The sequence below is a fragment of the Electrona antarctica genome (genome assembly GCF_951216825.1).
Source record: "Electrona antarctica genome assembly, chromosome: 4".
NCBI lineage: Eukaryota > Metazoa > Chordata > Actinopteri > Myctophiformes > Myctophidae > Electrona > Electrona antarctica.
Window position 1 is genome coordinate 49678747 of NC_136809.1, and position 21583 is coordinate 49700329.

At 45.8% G+C, this 21583-nt stretch overlaps 1 protein-coding gene and 1 long non-coding RNA gene across 2 annotated transcripts in view; one reads left to right on the forward strand and one right to left on the reverse strand.

The window, feature by feature from the left end:
- gpr78a (G protein-coupled receptor 78a) overlaps positions 1-21297 on the forward strand; it is a 35899-nt gene extending 14602 nt beyond the window's left edge. Inside the window, exons 2-4 of the mRNA XM_079499143.1 lie at positions 14967-15881; positions 16759-16872; positions 18168-21297. Coding sequence (XP_079355269.1) covers positions 15190-15881; positions 16759-16872; positions 18168-18408 — 1047 coding nt within the window. The 5' untranslated portion in view covers positions 14967-15189 and the 3' untranslated portion in view covers positions 18409-21297. The remainder of the gene's footprint in view (positions 1-14966; positions 15882-16758; positions 16873-18167) is intronic.
- LOC306921578 overlaps positions 1-21583 on the reverse strand; it is a 566256-nt gene that overhangs the window by 138367 nt on the left and 406306 nt on the right. The gene's annotated exons all lie outside the window — the stretch shown is intronic.

Consider the following 21583-nt stretch of genomic DNA (forward strand, 5'->3'; position numbering starts at 1 on the left):
CTGCAGGGCACTTTTGATAGCAGGAACACTGAGGCACCACTTTCCACGATGTCCTGCTCTGGATCTATGATGTTTGACACCGAGCTCTTCGGCAAGAAGCATCATGCGCTCATGTGTGATAGACTAAACACCTTATACAAGATAGTCAACAATATTTGCATTATTAAAAGGTAAAAGCTTGGGATGAGTATGGGGAAGTTGGAGTCTGGTGGAGAGCTCGAATCCTCGGAGTGCGGGGTTACTTTCTTGCTGGAAGTTCTGATGATTAGTACGGTCCATAAAACACAAACTGGTGGTCGCACATCCAGCAGCTCGCTGACTTCATGGGCACACACTGGAGCTGTACAAAAGTGACTTTACGTGTATGAAGTGTGTGTGTCTCTCTCTCTCTCTCCTCACCCGGGGAACTGGGAAAGGAGAGAAATGATAATGATAATGATGTGTGTCAAGTCTTGACTGGTGGGAGTATGCAATGGGATTGGACGGGTATTTTGCAAGTGCGTGCACGCGTCGCGTATGTGTACGAGTCCTTCTACTGCTGTGCGCACTGCACCCCTGGCCCATGTTGGTGACCCTCCTCCTCCTCAGAGCTATCATTGTTGGCCTCTCTCCTGGCCCCCCCACCCGAGCCCGGACCTCTGTCATAATCCTTCAGGTCAACCTCCTCAGCATCTGCAGAGATTACAGGAACCTCAGCGCGAGCGGGCAGCAAATCCTCCAGTTCAGCGAGTTTCTCAGGGCTAATCCAGTTGTTGTCGGGGAACTGAACGTCAAACTTGATGAACAGGTCTCCTTTCTCGAAGGGGTTCCTATATTGAGGCATTCCTTCGCCCTTAACCACCCGAATACAGCCGGGCTCTATGACCTTTCCAGGTGGATACTTGACGAGCAGTCGGCGTCCATCGAGGTGGTTGACCGTTCTCTGGAAGCCACAGAGAGCCTCGAGCAGGCCGATGCGCTGGGTCATGTGAAGGTCATTGCCATCGCGACGAAAGTCGCCATGGGCTTTCTCCTGCAGTACCAGGACTATGTCTCCTGGTTCGGTCCCTGGTGCTTGATCAGCCTCCCCAGAGAAGGTGATCTTCTGGCCATGTCTCATACCTTTGTCCACATTCACCTCCAGAAGTTTGGTCTCCTTACATACTTTACGACCCTCACACTTCTTACAGCGGTCCTTCTCCTTTATCAACTCGCCCTTTCCGTTGCAGTCTGTGCAGGCCGTCTGAATCGGTTGATGTATGCCAAGTCCCAACCGTCTAATCACGATTCTCACACCGCGTCCTTTGCACGCTACACACTTCAGGACTGCTCCGGCCTTACCTCCCTCACCATTACAGGAACCACACAGGACATCCTTACTGAGCGGCAGTTTGGTGGCTCTGCCAATGTAGAGATCCTCAAGGGAAACCTCCAGAGCGCGCACCTTATCTTCTCCTCTCCTCTTGCCTCCGTTGCGTCCACCTCTTCCCTGCCCCCCCATGAATGGAAACCCAAATCCGAGCCCTCCTCCTCCAAAGATGTGAGAGAAGATGTCGTCCATGCCTGGCCCTCCGCCGCCTCCGTCCCGTAGCCCCTGTTCTCCATGGCGATCGTATAGCTCTTTCTTCTCTGGGTTGGTCAGAACATCGTACGCAAAACTGATCTCCTTAAACTTACCTCCGGCGTCGGGGTTCTTGTCGGGATGATACTCCTTTGCTAACTTGTAGTAGGCCTTTTTTAGCTCATTGTCAGAGGCAGATGGTGAAACTCCGAGGATGTCGTACAGTTTGGTATCGTTCACCATTATGCTGGCTACCACAAGAAGACCTTCTTCTTCTAGATAGTAGAGTCTTAGTAGAGTCTTGAAGGGGTATGTATCCTGCGTCCGGAGTCTTGTGTCCTGGCAGTAGATTCAAGATCGTGAGACACCTGAGTGCATTGGTTGGCAATTTGGCATCTGTTAGATTAGGGGCGCAATGCTCCTGTTATACTATTCAGGTTATCCTGCTGTCAGAGTGATGTGTTGACAGTTCCATGTATGGAGATCCAGCCGATGATGTCAGTGATGGTTCGCTCCATATACAGAGATCCATGTGATGTTGGTAATGTTGAGTTTTTTTTTTAAATTTATGTTTTTGTGGCTTTCGCCTTTATTTTATATTTTTTATGGAGGGACAGACAGTAGGCTGACAGGACAAATGGGAAGAGAGATGGGGGGATGACATGCAGTAAAGGCCGTCGGGATCGGGAGTTGAACCCGCGGCACACTGCCAGACTGGGTTACCGGCCTGAGGCGAGAGCATTTCTAAAGGTGTGTTCAGGCTTGGATGGTTAGAGCGGCGCGATTACATACAAAGTCAATGCAAAGACGAGAATTGCGCAAACGGGCGCGGCACAAACGGGACGAACCGAGGCGAATATACAGTATATATTCAGGTCTGAACACAGCTTTACAGACATTACATTTTATTCACTAAAAGAATAAATTACATAGTGCCGCTTTAAAGCCAAAAGAAAGTGGTAACAAACAGAATTTAGGGAATAGATTTATCTAGCCTTATTTAGTGCACAAAATGACAACTATTAACTTTGTGTATAGTTGTGTCACAGTCTGACCGAGGGGGTCCTACAGTGGTGTAAAGTAAAGTAATTAAAGGGGAAAACCACCCATTTTCAACATTTTACTATGTCATTAATATACCTTAGAGCTGTCCCCCCATTCTGTGTTTCCTAGAACTGTAAAAAACATTAACATGGTGAAACACATCTTGATGATGTCATCAAGATGTGTTTCACCATGTTAATGATTTTTTTCAGACCTCTAGTTCTAGAAAACACAGAATGGGGGAACTTTTTTATTATTTCCACACAACAGCTCTAAGGTATATTAATGACATAGCAAAATGTTGAAAATGAGTGGAATGCCCCTTTAAAGTAGTGTTTTTTGATGATGGAGATTTTCGGAAGCCCTTGTTTGTACGTCTGACTTGGTTGAGTTTCCCTTTGGGATTTTGACCCCTTCGCTTGTCCACAGTTTAGATTTTTTTCCCCTCACAGCATACACACTGCTGTTAATTTGTGCCTTATTATTTGGCACACCATTTGGGAACCAAAAACATATATAAATAAAGTATAATTTGTACATCATGTACAATGGGTGTCACGCCAGTCAAGAACAGACCCAGGCAGGGACGTGCAGAGAGTGTTAGAGAGGCAGGGGCTGAAATATCTTAAGAGGGCACTTTTGAACAAAAATGGCAGATCCACAAGCTCACAACGCGTCGCAGTGCGATGCGTTGAGAGCTTGTAGATCAGCTATTTTCGTGGCGCAACCCAGCACTCTTTTTCTAGTGGAGATGTGGTGTATACAACATGGATTTCGAAACAAATTTGTTCAACGCAAAATGTTGCGTTCCAAGTTCAGGAGACTTTGGAAAAAAGCTATTCTCCTGAATGCTGCCTTCTGGCATGGCATGGAAAGGAGAGGAGGGCATTTGCATTTCTTTCACCATCAGTAAATGCTGCTTTCATGGTCTGGAGAGGGCAGTTGCTTTTACAGACGGGTAAAAGGGCAGGGGCTGAAGCCCCCTTTGATGTCTGTGTGTGCACATCCCTGGACCAGTAGCATTTCTCTGATGTCCTGGAAAGCTAATCTCTGAGTATGTCTGCATTAGTGGTTCTCAACTAACCCCTCCTTCCTTGGAGGGGTTCCAGGGGGTCCCCAGTAGCAGTGGGTCTGTGGGAGGGGTTCCAGGGGGTCCCCAGTAGCAGTGGGTCCTTGGGAGGGGTTCCAGGGGGTCCCCAGTAGCAGTGGGTCTGTGGGAGGGGTTCCAGGGGGTCCCCAGTAGCAGTGGGTCCTTGGGAGGGGTTCCAGGGGGTCCCCAGTAGCAGTGGGTCCTTGGGAGGGGTTCCAGGGGGTCCCCAGTAGCAGTGGGTCCTTGGGAGGGGTTCCAGGGGGTCCCCAGTAGCAGTGGGTCTGTGGGAGGGGTTCCAGGGGGTCCCCAGTAGCAGTGGGTCTGTGGGAGGGGTTCCAGGGGGTCCCCAGTAGCAGTGGGTCCTTGGGAGGGGTTCCAGGGGGTCCCCAGTAGCAGTGGGTCTGTGGGAGGGGTTCCAGGGGGTCCCCAGTAGCAGTGGGTCTGTGGGAGGGGTTCCAGGGGGTCCCCAGTAGCAGTGGGTCTGTGGGAGGGGTTCCAGGGGGTCCCCAGTAGCAGTGGGTCCGTGGGAGGGGTTCCAGGGGGTCCCCAGTAGCAGTGGGTCTGTGGGAGGGGTTCCAGGGGGTCCCCAGTAGCAGTGGGTCCTTGGGAGGGGTTCCAGGGGGTCCCCAGTAGCAAAATCACTTTAACCCTATACATCGACGTGTAAATAGCGCATCTTGTGATCTAGTCGACTAGATCAGCTATTTCCACAAAATCTGAGAGAAAAAGAGTGAAGAAGAAAATATAAATATACACAAATCTTGTATTGTGTTCCGTGCCTTGCAAATATTTTCAGATGGGGTCTGAGCGGCCAAATAATGCACCTGACTCGACGTATGTATGTACGTATGTATGATGTCATAGCAATGTTCACACACCCATCATCGCAATGCTTTCAGTCTCTCACGCTGCAAACACGTGACTCGCTGCAAAGAGAGAGGGGGTGGGGGGGACTGGGAGAGAGAGAGAGAGAGAGAGATAGAGAGAGAGAGAGAGAGAGAGAGAGATGCACGCAAGTGTCTGGACATGTGAACGTCTGTGCGAGTTAGTGTTGCTGTGCAGATGCGTCGCAGCTTCAAAGACCTATTTATATACCCAGACTCCCACGCTGTACTGTAGACACACTCTCATGCACGCACGCACGCACGCACGCACGCACACACGCACGCACGCACGCACGCACGCACGCACGCACGCACGCACGCACGCACGCACGCACGCACGCGCTTGCTTGCTTTAACCACTTGAACCCCAACATCCACATTTTGCTATTTTTGGCATTCTGGCCAAAAAAAACAACAAAAGCAGATCTACAAGCTCACAACGCATCACCATGCATGCATATTGTGAGCTTGTGGATCTGCGACCACGACCACTGTCTGTCACTCTGACTCGCGATGACACGCCCATATATAGGCATGTAGTGGATATGTGGTTGTTTAGACCAGTGGTTCTTAACCTGCGGGCCAGGACCCCCAGGGGGGTCCCCAGAGGATTTCTGGGGGGTCCCCAGATGATTTCTGGGGGGTCCCCAGGTGATTTCTGGTGGGTCCCCAGATGATTTCTGGTGTGTCCCCAGATGATTTCTGGTGTGTCCTCAGATGATTTCTGGTGGGTCCCCAGATGATTTCTGGGGGGTCCCCAGATGATTTCTGGTGTGTCCCCAGATGATTTCTGGTGTGTCCTCAGATGATTTCTGGTGGGTCCCCAGATGATTTCTGGGGGGTCCCCAGATGATTGAAAACGTATATTTTTAAAGCAAAGCAATACTACCTCATCAAAGTTGGTATTGTGGCTTTATATACTGTCAGTTACTTCACTACCTCACAAAAAACATGCAGTAATCCTGGTCTCTAAACTGCCTCCCCCTGGCCAGCCGGGGCGCCTGATGGAGGGGAAAGGATCTGGTCGGAATAACGTGTTCCTTCCACGCGCTACGTCCGGCCGGGGAAACTCCCCCCTGTCAGGTGAAAAGAAGCAGCTTGGACTCCTCATGCATATATGGCAGCATGAGGTCAGTCCGCTACCCCCCCAGGTTGGCAGAGGAAGTGTAGCGTCCAGGATTACATTAGATAATTGACACTGGCTTAAAAAAATGGGTTGCAAAAACGTGGGATAAAAATGACTTGCATGCGAGGTGGAGAGGTGGTGGAGTTAGCTGCTTTAGAAGACGGTTTGAGGGTCCAATGTGGGTTAAGAGGTTTTGTCCGAAGCGCTCTTTAATACTTTTCATTGGTTCACAACATGAGTAAAGGGTGTTCAATGTGTTCGATTTATGAAAAAAAATCAAATAATCAAAACCCTTAAAAATGGAGTTAGGTGGTTTCCTCCCGACAGTGATGATAAGATCAACCTCTTTGGGGAAATTCAGGTGTCATAAGAGCAACAGTGACACAACGAAACACATTTACAGGTAAGAGCTATATAGTAGGGGTGGGACGATATGGGTACCTCACGATACGATATATATTGCGATATTAGGCCCTCGATAACGATAATATCACGATATTCGATATATTGCGATATTTGCGAAATTGTGAAATTTCATCAACGATATATCACTATATCTGCAACTACAAAATACTTGGAACTGAAAAAACGCTATTTTCGTGCTCGGACACAAGGAGGGACACACACATAGCTGTCTATAGTGGTTGCACCACTCAAACACTAAATTAATACTCAATAAACTCCCCCTTTGCCTCATAATACCTCACAAACACTACCAACTGACCATTATCACTGGTATCATCATAATGCCTCACAAACACCACCAACTGACCATTATCACTGGTATCATCATAATACCTCACAAACACCACCAACTGACCATTATCACTGGTATCATTATAATACCTCACAAACACCACCAACTGACCATTATCACTGGTGTCAGTGGACTTGTCCACTGCTGGGGAAATGCATTCTGCATTTTGTATTCCCACAAAGCTGTTTGGACAAATCACCATCCAGTAATTCAGTAATTCTGGTTGCTGTGGAATCTTTTTTTTAATCGATATTTTAATAATCAATATCGATTATTTATCGCGGGAGGACGTATCAATATATATCGCCATATCGTTATTTCAGCACACCCCTACTATATAGGTATCAAGTATAGAACCTAATACATCTGCACTGAGTGAGTTTAAATGAGATATAAACACATGTGTATTATATAAATAAATACTGTATGCACAAACATATACCTCTATCACCATGTGAATATATCAATATACTTGAGTAGACAGAAGACACTGAAGCCCTGATTGGAGGGGTGTGTGTGTGTGTGTGTGTGAGTGAGATGCACAATCTCTGTAAAGCGCTTTGGATAAAAGCGCTATAAAAATGCACAATTTTGATTTATCTTTAGCAAAGATATTTGGTGTTGACTTTAAAAAGGTACAGAGCCAATTCAGGTCCAGTTTAATCTTCTTGAAGGGGTTCCAGGTGGTCCCCAGCTCAATGGTGGAGAGTTGGTAACCAAATGGACCCTTATAGGTCTTTAACTCTTGAGAGTGAATTGTTGTTAAACATCTGCATTACTTAATTTACAAGAAGTCTACACAATTAGAGAATGTAGAAGAACTGTTATTTTGATCAAATCTCGCTTGTTATCTTTCCTATTGCTATACCACAGCAATACAGCATGGAATTGTGGACACAATGCATATCCAACAACAAAAGAATATTCCAAGTTTTGGGTCTTAGAGGCTAAGGGCAGTATTACGCGTGTCTTAAGTACCAGGTCGTATTACTTAACTTAAGACCTGGAGGCGTGATCAATGCCATTTGGCTATTCTGAGTGGCCAAACAGCATTGACCACGCCTCCAGGTCTTAAGGTAAGTAATAAGACCTGGTACTTAAGACACGCATAATACTGCCCTATATCTCATCAAATGGTGGTCCGTGCCAGGTTCAAATGCAGAATAAATAATGGACCTTGATATGAAAAGGGGTTGAAAACCACTGGTCTTCTTCTAGAGGGTTTAAGTGTCCCCAGAAAGCCAACCCCTCTGCTGTCAGTTTCAATTGTAATTTTTGAACAATGGCTGCTGTAACTAAGTGGATTCACATGGCACGCATGTTATATGCATGTACTGTATGTACAGTATGTATGTATGTATGATGGATGGATTGATGGGACCAAACAATGGGCGATACAAACGGAGTGACCTTGGAAGGACAACGAAAGGGGAATAGAACTAGAGGGGAAATAAAATAAAAAGAGGAAAGCGCTGTAAGTAATTGAGGTGATAACCTCCATATTGTGTGGCACGCACGCACGCACGCACGCACGCACGCACGCACGCACGCACGCACAGTTGTACAGTCAGCGCCCAGAGGCTCTGGGGAAGCCGGACCCTATATATGCATGGCCTGCTAACGGGACTTCTTAAGTGCTTGTGCCGTCAGCAGTGTTCCGCCTGCTGCCCTGCTTGCGTAACGTGCATGCATGCTCTCAGTGTACTGGGACAGCATGGAGGGCACGTGAACACTGAGCTTCCCTCTGGATGGGTGAACCCTCTAAACCGCCGTACCGTGCCGTGGCGCTTCACAAACACATGGGGCGGGATACCGTTTGTGGGTCGCGGACACATTTCCACATGGGTCACGACTCGAGTAAAAATCCCATTCTTTATTTTCCTACATTTGATATATATATAAATATTTATATATTTCAAAAGATATATGGTCTGTTTTTTTCATGAAGAAAATTTTAATAATTGTTACACATTTTAAAACAAACATCTATAAGAAATTCCATGAATAAAAAACATTTAAGAAACAAGTGTTTCCGTAGTTCGCATTTTCTATGAACCTGCATCTCCCGTCCGTTAGTCACCCACGCCATATATGGTCACGCCTTGTGACATCACGCCTCCATATATGGTCACACCTCAATATATGGTCACGCTTCGTGATGTCACGCCTCCAGATATGATATCCATCACCCAGGCGGATGCGCGCACGCATCACACATTCTAATTTTAAAACCATAAGCCATATTTCCCTCCTATACACGGGACACAGGTTTAATGTTTGTCTTTAGTTTAATGTTTGTTTTGTAAACGCATTGACAATGAAGGGAAACTTTACGTCAATGTGTCATTTACGTCATATTGTCTCTTTATTGTTAATGGCGTTTAATGTTTGTTTTACATCACCATTACATCACCTAATCAACATGAATTGACTTTAATATATTAGCGACCCTCACTTCACACGGGTGTGATTCTTTTTTTTTAATGGGGCCGGCCGGCTTAGGTGGTTAATTCATAAAATATTTTGGTAAGTTTAGGTCCCAAGAGCCCATTCCTTGAAATGCAGTAGAGTTGAAAGTACAATATTTCTATAAAAAACAAGTACAGTAGGCTATTCAAGTACATTTACTCAGTTAATGCCCTCAACCCCCAACCCAGAGGTTGTTCCTTCATGGGTATGGAGTCATTAACTCACCATGGCACTCTGGGATAGCACATAATGGAGTTTAGTGGATGATAACTGAGGAGGTCATCTGCTGGACATATAGGGCTCCATTTTCGTCACAGCTAAACCCCTTATCCCTAAACTTCTTTGCCTTTTTTTACTATTTTGCAAAACATTTTTGAATAGTTGAAATGGCCAGTCGACAAGCTCACAACGTGTCAATGTAGACTGGCTAGTTGAACTATTCAAAAATGTTTTTCAAAATAGTAAAAAAAAAGGCAAAGACGTTTAGGGAAGGTAAGCGGTTTAGCGGTGACGAAAATGGAGCCCATAGACTGTAGAACAGAGTGTGAATGTCCAAGAAGCAGACAGTTAATGATTGAATGTGAACAAAGCTTAAGGGAACAGTGCAGACGTATAAACAACATCTGCCTGGGGAATTTAAAACGACGGCGCACACAAAGGGGAAGAGTAGGGTTCCCACAAAGGAGGCAAAAAGAAAATCCAACACAAAAAACAGATGAGGAACTCGGGAGACAATGCAAAAATATTTTTACTGCCTTTAAATATGCGCTTGTGTGTGTGTGCGTGCGTGCGTGCATGCGTGCGCGCGCACATGCGTATGTGTTAATTAACACATGCAATATTACATTGCCCCACACATATAAACACTCAATTGCCGCTGGGTCCATTCTGTCAGTTCCCGTTGAAGTGAACTAGCAGAAGCCTTGCTGTTGTTCCAGCCAGCTGGGATGTTCAGCAGACATGCCGACCTGCCCATCAACCCGACATCAAGGCAGACAGCCTGACAGGCAGACAGCCCAGTGTTCCCAAACAGACAGTCTGTCAGACACAGCGCCGGCCATGAGCCATGCAGTCAAGCTGCCAATCAGCCAGCTTAACAGACACCAGTCTGTATCGAGACTAAACAGACACAGAAGCAGAGAGGAATTAAGAGGACTAAAAACTAATTTGGAAACACCTGCATCTGCAATAATTCTGTGATTTATTCCTTGGATTTGAAATGGCAAGTTCTGTATACAATGGATAACTTATTTTAACTTGAAGATGTTTAGTTATAATAATACAGAAATATATGTTTGTTCAACGAGGAAAATTATATTGCATTGATAATGTCAAATCATTATTTGATTCCGCTCTGGGTCGTCCCCAGACGGGCCCTCCATCGTCACTTCCAGTCATCCCGGTTCTACATACATCTGGCCAGCTCGTTGGTGCTTTGCACTCCTGCGTCTTTCTTGAGTATACAAGTACGTCCACGGTCCATGCATGATAATGTGGAACGTCCTCGTGACCGGTGCCCGTGTGTATTGGTTCCCACAGCACTCATTTGCTGACTGGCAGCTCTTGGTGTCTTTGGCAGTGTCTCATTCTCCTGGCTGCTATTTTCTGGCTCACCATTGGCATTCCATCATACCAAATCGTGTTGGTAACGTGTGCACTCTTGCTGATGTTAAGTGCTGCTCGCAACATTCTGGTGTAGCACCTATCTAGAGCCTTCTGCAGGGTTGGCTTCAGGGTCCAGCATTCACTGCCGTTTAGGAGAACAGACTCTACCGTTCCATAGAAGAAGCTGAGTTTGATTTGACAGGCGAGGTTGGAGTTTGATACACTGGCCATGCCATTCAGAGCGCTCCATGCAAGTGCCTTCCTCACTTTAAGATCTTTCTTAAATTCCGTCCGTAGGACGTCTCCAGACGTCCTAGGGGTCCCAATCGGCGCGTCCTAAAGACGTGTGAGGATGTCCTAGCGCATCCTCAATGATACAGGGCGAGATAAGAATATTCTGAATTTGTCCCTTTTTTTTTTTTGTCAGTTGACCTCTCGGCTACCGTATGCTCCGCTCTGTCCCCATGTTAGCTTATCATTGAGTTAGCCGTTAGCGCGGCGGAAAGAATGACTCGTCTCTCCTAATCCAGGGCGCTTTCCGTGGTGTTGAACGGATCGATAGACTGGCGCTTCATTTCTGCTCCTCATCCGTCTCTCCCGCAAAATATGAACGCTTTTTGGATCATATATCGTATAAACTAAAACGATCGCAATGTAAGCCAGCTATGTAAAGTGAACTTTTTTTAGTAGATTGTTTCCGGGTCATGGCTTTCCGAGTAAAAGCGGCCAGAGCTCCTATTTTGAAGGACTTCCGGCACTGATTGTGTTAATGAAGTGAATTTGCGTATATGCATGGCCCCCGGAAGTATAGGAAGAGTTATTCTTTGTGTATAGAGCCTATTGGTCTTAGCCATGAATTTAGGTCAGCTTTAAACTTTAATGTGGACTTTAGAACGTTCAGGGCTGTTAGGTATACCGGTATAGCATAGACATTTTTAGAACTAATACAAAGACCCACCTTTTCTCTACTGCTTTTAGCTCAGTCTCAGGTTCATGATTGGCCTTGTCGATATATGTTCTTTTTTTGGCAAAGTGCACCGAAAAATTATATTACATGTTTTAATCTATTTTAATACCCCCTTTAATGTTTTTGTTCTCTTTACCTTTGCCACTTAGTATTAGTTGAGTCACCTGTAGCTATACATCAAGGGGCTTGGACTGCAAGCAGATAGCCTAACACCTGAACTCTGTATCATGTCACAGTCAATCTGAGTATGTTATTTGAGAAACATGCAAGACGATAAGTGAGAAAATAAACGATTATCAGTGTGAGAATGACCGTCTTATAGCGGTTGGAATGTGCAGTACAGAGGCCTTGAGAAGTGTTTAACCTGAAGGTGTATTTATTCATCGCCACAGACATGCAAAGAGTGACACAAACTGAACTCTACAGCACCGTTGACATGGTGGCGTTTGACTGGGACAGCCCTTTACACCCCCAGCTGACATAATGAGCTTGGACTTAAGTGGTGCAACCACTTCATTACACAGTGCTTTGTGTGTCTCTGGCTGGGTCTGTCCCTGCCTGCCTGGGTCTGTCCCTGCCTGCCTGGGTCTGTCCCTGCCTGTCTGTCCGAGCACGAAAACACACACACACACACACACACACACACACACACACACACACACACACACACACACACACACACACACACACACACACACACACACACACACACACACACACACACAATTGAATCCATATTGGAACACAGAAAGGTCAAAGGTGATGTTTTGGGACATACACCAGGGGTGTCATTTGGGTCGGGATGGCGATTGCCTGACATTTAACCTCAAATTCGATGTGCTAGTTGGTGCCTTGCATGGTTTCCGCTGCCATCGGTGTATGAATGTGTGTGTGAATGGATGAATGCAATGCACAATCTCTGTAAAGCGCCTTGGATAAAGGCGCTATATAAATGCACCATTTACCAGATCCACTATTTTAGAAGTGGGGCTTAAGTGGTATAACTTTTTTTTTTGCCACCCACTACACACACACACACACACACACACACACACACACACACACACACACACACACACACACACACACACACACACACACACACACACACACACAATTGAATCCATATTGGAACACAGAAAGGTCAAAGGTGATGTTTTGGGACATACACCAGGGGTGTCATTTGGGTCGGGATGGCGATTGCCTGACATTTAACCTCAAATTCGATGTGCTAGTTGGTGCCTTGCATGGTTTCCGCTGCCATCGGTGTATGAATGTGTGTGTGAATGGATGAATGCAATGCACAATCTCTGTAAAGCGCCTTGGATAAAGGCGCTATATAAATGCACCATTTACCAGATCCACTATTTTAGAAGTGGGGCTTAAGTGGTATAACCTTTTTTTTGCCACCCACTACACACACACACACACACACACACACACACACTTGAATCCATATTGGAACACAGAAAGGTCAAAGGTGATGTTTTGAGACATACACCAGGGGTGTCATTTGGGTCGGGATGGCGATTGCCTGACATTTAACCTCAAATGCAGTTGTTTCATGCATGCATATTGTCCCCAACACTTTCAACATGGCATGATCTGGCATCCCTAGTTTGGGAATGTCATTATAGGCGAACATTTTCAAACATTTTCTCTATTCGCCCCCAAACAAATAGCTGAAATGAAAAGTGAATCTACAAGATCTCGACGTGTGGCAATGCGACACGTTGCTTGCAGATCCACTATTTTAGAAGTGGTATAACTTATTTTTTTGCCACCCACTATTTCTTTGTGAAATAACGCCTGTGACACCCAGGGTTTCCACCTGACAGCGAGGCGGAATGCTGAATACGATGCCATAGAAGAACATCATTAGAGGAAATGTAGGCGAACGCCGACGGAAGCGAGGTTGAAAGAGTTGTGACGCATGTGTTGCTATGGCGATGGGGATTCTCTCTCTCGCTCTCTCGCTATCGCTCTCTCTCGCTATCGCTCTCTCTCGCTCTCTCTCTTGTGCGCACGATGGCACGATGGCACACCCCCAACCTGATGGTTGGGGGTGTGCCATCAGTGTTCAAAATGAACACTGATGACACACGTGCCAAATGTGTGTTGATGTCTCTCTCTCTCTCTCTCTCTCTCTCTCTCTCTCTCTCTCTCTCTCTCTCTCTCTCTCTCGCTGCACAACCTGATGGTTGGAAATGATGTCTCTCTCTCTCTCTCTCTCTCACGCAGCACTACCTGATGGTTGGGGGGGGGGGGGGGTGAGGAGGAGGGGCTTATGCCAAATGTGTCACTTTGATCAGCACCTCACTGTTCTGGGACACTGCATGTTTCCTGGAGGAAATGGAAGAGCCAACACAGAGAGGAATTCTCCCCTCTCTACACCCCACCCCCCTCTCACTCTATACACACACACACACACACACTCTCTCCTCCTATGGTCACGCCTCCATATATGGTCACGCCTCGTGACGTCAAGCCTCCATATATGATATCCATCACCCAGGCGGATGCGCGCACGCAACAGGTCATCGGGAGGGTGAAATATCAAAATGAACACTCACACGTGCCTTACATCAATGGTTCTCAAAGTGGGGTCCGGGGATCCCCACACAGGGGCCCCTGAGGGAGTTCCAGGGGATCCCCAGCTAAATTATATTTTGGAACCAAGCGGACCCTCATGGGTTTGTAAAGTGCGGGTCCATTTGGTTCCATTTGTACACTCTCAAAGTTAAATTAACATTGATTTTACGATATCAATTGGGGTCCCATGAGAAATGCCATTAAATGGGGGTCCGTAGCCTATTGCATATCAATCTAGGGGGTCCTTGAGTAATGAAAATGGTTGAGAATCACTGCCGTAAACAGCTTCTCTTATGAGGGTCCCGTCCCTGCTGGCATATATTTTGTAACGGGGGTCCGGGGGGCTAATTAGTGTCAATTTGGGGGTCCTTGGCATGAAAAGGTTTGAGAACCAGTGCCTTAAAAGCATCCTATATATAATGTTGTATGATACAATATATAGATACGATATACTAGAACAGGTGCACATGTTCAGATATCACTCTCTTCCATATATGAACATAGGCTATAATGCATGCCGGCCTCAGTTGGCTGATTGTTCCTCAAAACAGTCACATGAGCCAGCTGTGGAACGCACGTGCGGCGTGTGCTGCACGGTGTACTAGTGTACAGCACGAGGAGAGAGGGGGGCTGCCTATAGTGCGCATGACCGCTGGAGTATAGGCGCACAGTGCTGGAGGAGTACCAGAATTTTAATATTTCCCACAACTATAGGCGCTAGTTCGGAGGACAACACCAGTATACGCGGGAGAAGAACAATATAAAGTACATATCTAGCATGGGAATTTACTTGCGGAGAACATCGTCTAGATGTGATGGGGGTTTAAATAGCCAGAGATATTAGTTAATATAGGCTATACTTTGCAAGACGAGCGTTGCTTTTCCATTTCAGCACTGGACAGCTCTCTCTTCATTCTTCTCCTGCTGAAAGCCAACTTGGTGTTGTTATAAAGTGACAGCTGAAGGAATCCGAGGAGTTTGGGATGACGACAACTCGTTAACACCGCTTTTTGGGGACCTTTCCCGTGGCGCGTAATCTGCGTGCAGCGCGTGACCACCATGGCGGAATCTCAATTTTGTTAAAAAAAAAAGACTGCCAGATTTTTCCCCGAGACATGAACGTACCCGAGATCCTCCTGGGAGCGTCCATCGTCGTGGTCGCCGTGGTGTCGCTGCTCTCCAACGTCTCAGTGCTGCTATGTTTCACCCAGAGCGCCGAGATCCGATCCCACGTGCCCGGCATCTTCGTCCTGAACCTGTCCTTCTCCAACATCCTCCTCACGGTCATCAACATGCCGGCCACTTTCCTCGGGGTCGCCATGATGGAGGAGGAGGGCGACAACAATCCCTTCTCGGACGCTTTCTGCCAGGGCGTGAGCTTCGCGGAGACATTCCTCAGCACCAACGCCATGCTGAGCATGGCCGCGCTCAGCATCGACAGGTGGATAGCCATGGTCTTCCCCCTGAGCTACTGCAGCAAGATGCGCTACCGGGACGCCTTTCTCATGGTGGCGTACTGCCTGCTGCATTCCCTGACCTTTGCCCTGGCGGAGGTTTCCATGGCATGGGGAGGCTACAGCCGCACGTATGCCTCGTGCACCGTTCACCTGGACGGAGAGGGAGGAGGAGGTGAGAGGTGGCGCTTTGCCGTGTTCACGGTGATGCTCCACTCCACGAGCTTTGCGCTCTGCCTGCTGGTCATGTGCGTGGCTTACCTGAAGGTGCTGAGAGTGGCCAGGTTCCACTGCAAGAGGATAGACGTGATCACAGTGCAGACACTGCTGCTCTTGGTCGATATACACCCAAGGTATGCTGATGCCCTGCACATTCACCTGACCTGTCTGTCTTTGTCAAGTCTTATAGCCCATGTGGTTCCCAAACTTGTATACTAGCCTGTGTGACCCAAACTTGTGAAAATATCAGATCTTATATAAGCGCCTTGAAGCACAATGTGTTTTCACTAATTATGTTTTCTTTTGTTTTTATTAATATCAATTTTAATAACATCTTTTACATTTTCTCCCTTTCCCCAACCGTTTTCACTATAATTCTTAATCATTATTTTTTATTCATGGAATGTCTTAAATTTGTTTGTTTGTTTTGAAAAAATATAACGACGTATATAAAGTACAATTCTTTTAAATATTTGGTAACACTTGATATATAATATATATTTTTTAAATGTAGGCTATAGGAAAATAAAATGGGACTTCTACTCGTGACCCATACAAATTGGTCCGTGACCCACAAATGGGTCCTGGACCAGTGTTTGGGAAACAGTGTTATAATATAGCAGCCTATGACTCATTGGCTCATTTGCTTTGATCAATAAAAATGATTGCCCCCTCTCTCTCCCCCTTTATCTCTCTCTCTCCCTCAGTCTGTCTCTGTCTCTCCCCCTCCTCTCTCTATCTCTCTCCTCTCTGTATCTCTCTCTCTTCCCCCCTCTCTCTGTCTCTGTCAATTTTCAATTCAATTTCAAGAAGCTTTATTTGTGTGAGAAAACATACGTTTACATTGCCAAAGTGGAACAAAACAATCAAGATAAAACAATGTATATATGTACAAATAAATATTGAATATAAATATGAATCAGAGCCATGAGTAATACTATCTTGTGAAACTATAAAAAGATTGTGCTGTCTCTCCCTCTCTCTCTCTCTCTCTCTCTGTCTCTCTCTCAGTGTAAAGGAGAGATGCTTGGTGGAACAGAAGCAAAGGAGGCAGCGCGCCACCAAGAAAGTCTGCGTTTTCATCGGATCCTTCATCCTCTGCTTTTCACCCTATACACTAACAAGGTAACATCTTCATCCTCTGCTTCTCACCCTATACACTAACAAGGTAACATCGTCATCCTCTGCTTTTCACCCTATACACTAACAAGGTAACATCTTCATCCTCTGCTTTTCACCCTATACACTAACAAGGTAACATCTTCATCCTCTGCTTTTCACCCTATACACTAACAAGGTAACATCTTCACCCTCTGCTTTTCACCCTATACACTAACAAGGTAACATCTTCATCCTCTGCTTTTCACCCTATACACTAACAAGGTAACATCTTCACCCTCTGCTTTTCACCCTATACACTAACAAGGTAACATCTTCACCCTCTGCTTTTCAAGAGCGTCACAGTCCCGCCCCCTTTCATGACGACGACAGGCCCGGAAGATAATTCCCCATTCATTTTCCCCATAGACATTTAAAAAAAAATGAAAGACCTTTTAAGCCTCGGACAAAGCCAACTCTTGTTGTGACAAATCGTGACAATAAACACACACACACACATCAGTACATAGAACATAATACTTCTACATTGCAGTATTGATACTTTTACTTTGGTAATACATTTGAGTGTACTTTTTCCACCATGCACTGCTAATGGCTAGGGGTGCACGATTATGGAATTATGATCCGATCTCCGATTATTTGCAGGGTCATATCTGCCGATACCGATTCTGACCGATTCCGATAATATACAGATTATGCTGCCTTCAAACATCAGAAATTCACATTATTATTGCGTCATCAATATCTGTGAAAATAATCTGTATTATTTTGAGACCGATCCGATACTGATATGCCATTTTTATGGCCGATATGATGGCTGATTTCGATATATATCGTACATGGGCAACTGGTGGCCCGGGGGCAACATGCGGCCCCCACCTTCACTTAATGTGGCCCCCATACTGATAAATGATTGATTTCAGCTGTTACAATTCCAAACATGCAAACATGACCCGCTTTTGTATGTCCAATGTGTTTGGATTTAGTTCATAAAGTTATAAATAAATTAATTTGAAATTAAATAAAAAGATTATTTTTCAGGATTCCAATAAAAAAATAATTGCCACATTTTTTTCAGGATTTCAATTCAAAGATAGCAAAAATAGTTGATCCACAAGCTCAAAACGCGTCGCACCGCGGCGCGTTTTTAGCTTGTAGATCGGCTATTTTTACTACGACAGTAATATGCAACGTGGCCCTCTGGAGTGAGTGTGGAAATATAGTGGCCCTCTCCATCATCAAAGTTGCCCACCCCTGCATTATATCCACTGCTAATGACTTCCGTCTTTTTATTCCACCAGGTTGGTGGAGCTGCTGCCGCATCACGTGCACATCCACCGCTACTGGGGAATCGCCACCAAGTGTGTGTTCTACGCCAAGGCGGCCAGCGACCCGTTCGTCTACTCTCTGCTCCGGCAGCCGTACTGGAACGTCCTCACGGGCGTCACCAACAAGATCCTGCGAAGGGACTCGTGCTCCAGCACCACGAGCACGTTCGACACCGCCGCGGACGACACCGGCATCGTTGCCATAATGGCCTGATTGATCAATGGACATTGACATTGACAGGTTTTAGGTTTCAGTATAGCTCAGTCGGTATAGCGCTGCACTCGCCTTTCGAACCGCAAGGTCATGGGTTTCGAACCCGGGGAAAAGGCCAACTCAGGCACTCGGCGTATGAGGAGCATGGCTTTATGTCGTGCGGTAAGTACTGGGAGCTGGTGGTATAGGTGTCGCGCTCCACCTCAGCATCTCCCAGAGGTCTAGCGCATGGAAACGGGGATAGACTCCCGCACCCTGGCTGATACCGACAATAAAATAAGCCTCTCTGACTTACTTACTTACTTATAGACATAAAAGGGTAGACGCCTCCTTCGTCTCTGGGGCATGTGTCTCTCTTGCAGGCAACATGAAGGCAAGCTTCATGGAAGGGTACTTTCGGTAGGCCAATCAGGCCATCCGCATTGGCCAGTAGTCACTTGAGTGGCAGCGAACGCAGCGTGCCTTCCGCACTTCCGCTTGACTTCCGCCTATATACGCTGGAGACATCCATCCATCCATCTTCAACTGCTTATCCGTAGTCGGGTCGCGGGGGCAACAGCTCCATCAGAGTGCTCCAGACTTCCCTCTCCAGAGCAACATTGGTGACTTCCTCCTGGGGGATCCCGAGACGTTCCAAGGCCAGTGAGTCGATGTATGAACCAATGAACTGCAGCGTTCAAGGAGGCATCTAGTTTATACCTATATGGGCCTGATGATGCATAAAATGAGCATGATGCAGGACTTTAAACACAAGCGTATGTCCTTATAGGACATCCTATAACCACTGTATTAAGTTATATTATTATAGTAAATGGACACTGACTTTTACTGTATAGACTAGACTACTTGGAAGTGGTGTAAAGTAACAATTACATGTGCTGTTAATTTAGTAGCATTTTGAGGTATTTGTACATTACTTGAGTATTTCCAATATACAATAGCCTACTTTTAATTCTACTCAACTACATCTTGAATCCAAGTATTGTATTTTTGAAAACTTTTGAAATGGGACAGTCTGCATAATGACTTTACCTTTGCTACTTTTAGTGGCTACATCTTTATGCCAATAGGCCTACTTTTTTAACTTTTACTCAAGTACATTTTGAATATCAGACTTTTACTTGTAACAGGGTATTTCTGTATTGCAGTAGCCTATTGATACTTTTACAGTACTTATAAAGTAAGAAATGTGAGTAAGGCAACTAAGCCTACTATTTTCACCACTACCTACTTGGATGGCTTTTTCCCCATCTACATAAAATCTCCCTGATTGTGTACAAGCAGGGGGTTTCAACAGGTGGTCCACGGACCACCCATGCAAAGGTATTGCATGTGGTCCCTGACCATACATTTAGTAATGTAGGATTTGTTGATTTGTTTTTGGCCAGGTGAAACCTGGCTTATGATCGCTGCTGTTGGCTATGAAATACTCTGAAACGCCGCCTAAGCCAATGGGAGTCTGACTCCATACTCTGAAACGCCGCCTAAGCCAATGGGAGTCTGACTCCATAGTCCATACTCTGAAATGCCGCGCGGAAGTGTCAACCAAGCCCCCAGACTGCCATTGAAGTCTGAGGGTTGGGGGGGGCTGTCGCTCCTCATCCGCTCTCTAGATATATTCAGAGCCATAGAGCGAGACAGAGTTACACAAACTCTGTTCACTTCATGGGGCCAGTCCAATGGCGGCTCTTCTACATAGACTTCTATTGAGAATGGGGGACAACAAATGGGGACAAGTCCTGGACCGGAAGTAGCCCAGCTTTAATGATCTTAAATCCCTTTATTTTAGATTGTTTTGTAGTAATAGTACAACATAAACATTACAGAGACTTTAGTTGTTACTGTACAATACTTTAAAACAGTTGGCATTTGCACACATGCTCTGGATATATTATAACTCTATATGGTCTCAACCCAGACAGAGTCTGTAACGCTGCAGAAAAGATGGACAGATGCACACAACGGAGAACGCTTGTTTCACCTGGCTGTTAATGCGTGGCATTCTTGTTTTTTATTTTTATTTCCACTAGTTGCGAAACCGTGAACTGAATGACCTGGTGACCTATGATGACCGTCCATGTAAATGGTAAATGGTAAATGGTGCATTTATATAGCGCCTTTATCCAAGGCGCTTTAGATTGTGCATTACATTCACCCATTCACACACACATTCATACACCGATGGCGGAAGAAACCATGCAAGGCACCAACCAGCACATCAGGAGCAATTAGGGGTTCAGTGTCTTGCTCAAGGACACTTCGACACTAACTCTGGGGGAGCATGGGATCGAACTGGCAACCTTGCGGTTACCATCCAGTCACTCTACCCCTGAGCCACCGCCGCCCCCATATAGTCACTTACTGACAAGTTGGAGGTCAAGACATTTAACAAAAAAAGGGAGTTACAATCTCAAGAGGGAGAATTGCACTGGATTGTCTGCAGGTTGAGTCATTATTATTAGGAAATTATTAGTAGTCAATGCAGGCCATTGGTTGAGAAACAGTGGGATGTTGTATCATACACATGGGATGCATATAGCAGCATGTGTGTTACAAAAGCACTAATCTTATATCCCATGTCCTCAGCCATGTGACCCAACACAACAGTGCTCCCCAGGTTGATTCTAAGTCAGGGTGGTGTATATGGTCCCTCATTCACAATCTGTTGAAAACCCCTGGTGTGTATAGAATAGGGATGCTTGCCTGCATGGGTCTCAAGTGTTTAAGACATTTTATAGGCTATAGGCTACTGTCAGCAGGGGACTAATAAACATTATAGGCCTATAATAGGCTATGATGGCGATGGGAGGATCCATTTATATTTGATGTTGGATTTGTGATGAAATCGTCTTGTCTCACCACAAACAAAAAATGTTTCATTATGTTGTCTGTTTGATGCAAATATGAATTAAAGTTTACATGATTAAATGCAAGCCTGCCTAGCTTTCTTCTTACTATGGGCCTATATATGCGAATGCTTCAAACGGCTGCAAGGCATAAAGCATTCCACGCACGTACGCACGCATCCAACACACACACAGGCCCTGTTTCTTCCCTGATGTGGTGTGCACAGCATGGGGTCCTCTAGGCTGCAGTGAAATATGATAGCTATAGTGGTGTAAAGTAACTAAGTACATCTACTTAATGAGAAAAAGAGGTTGCGCATCACCATCAG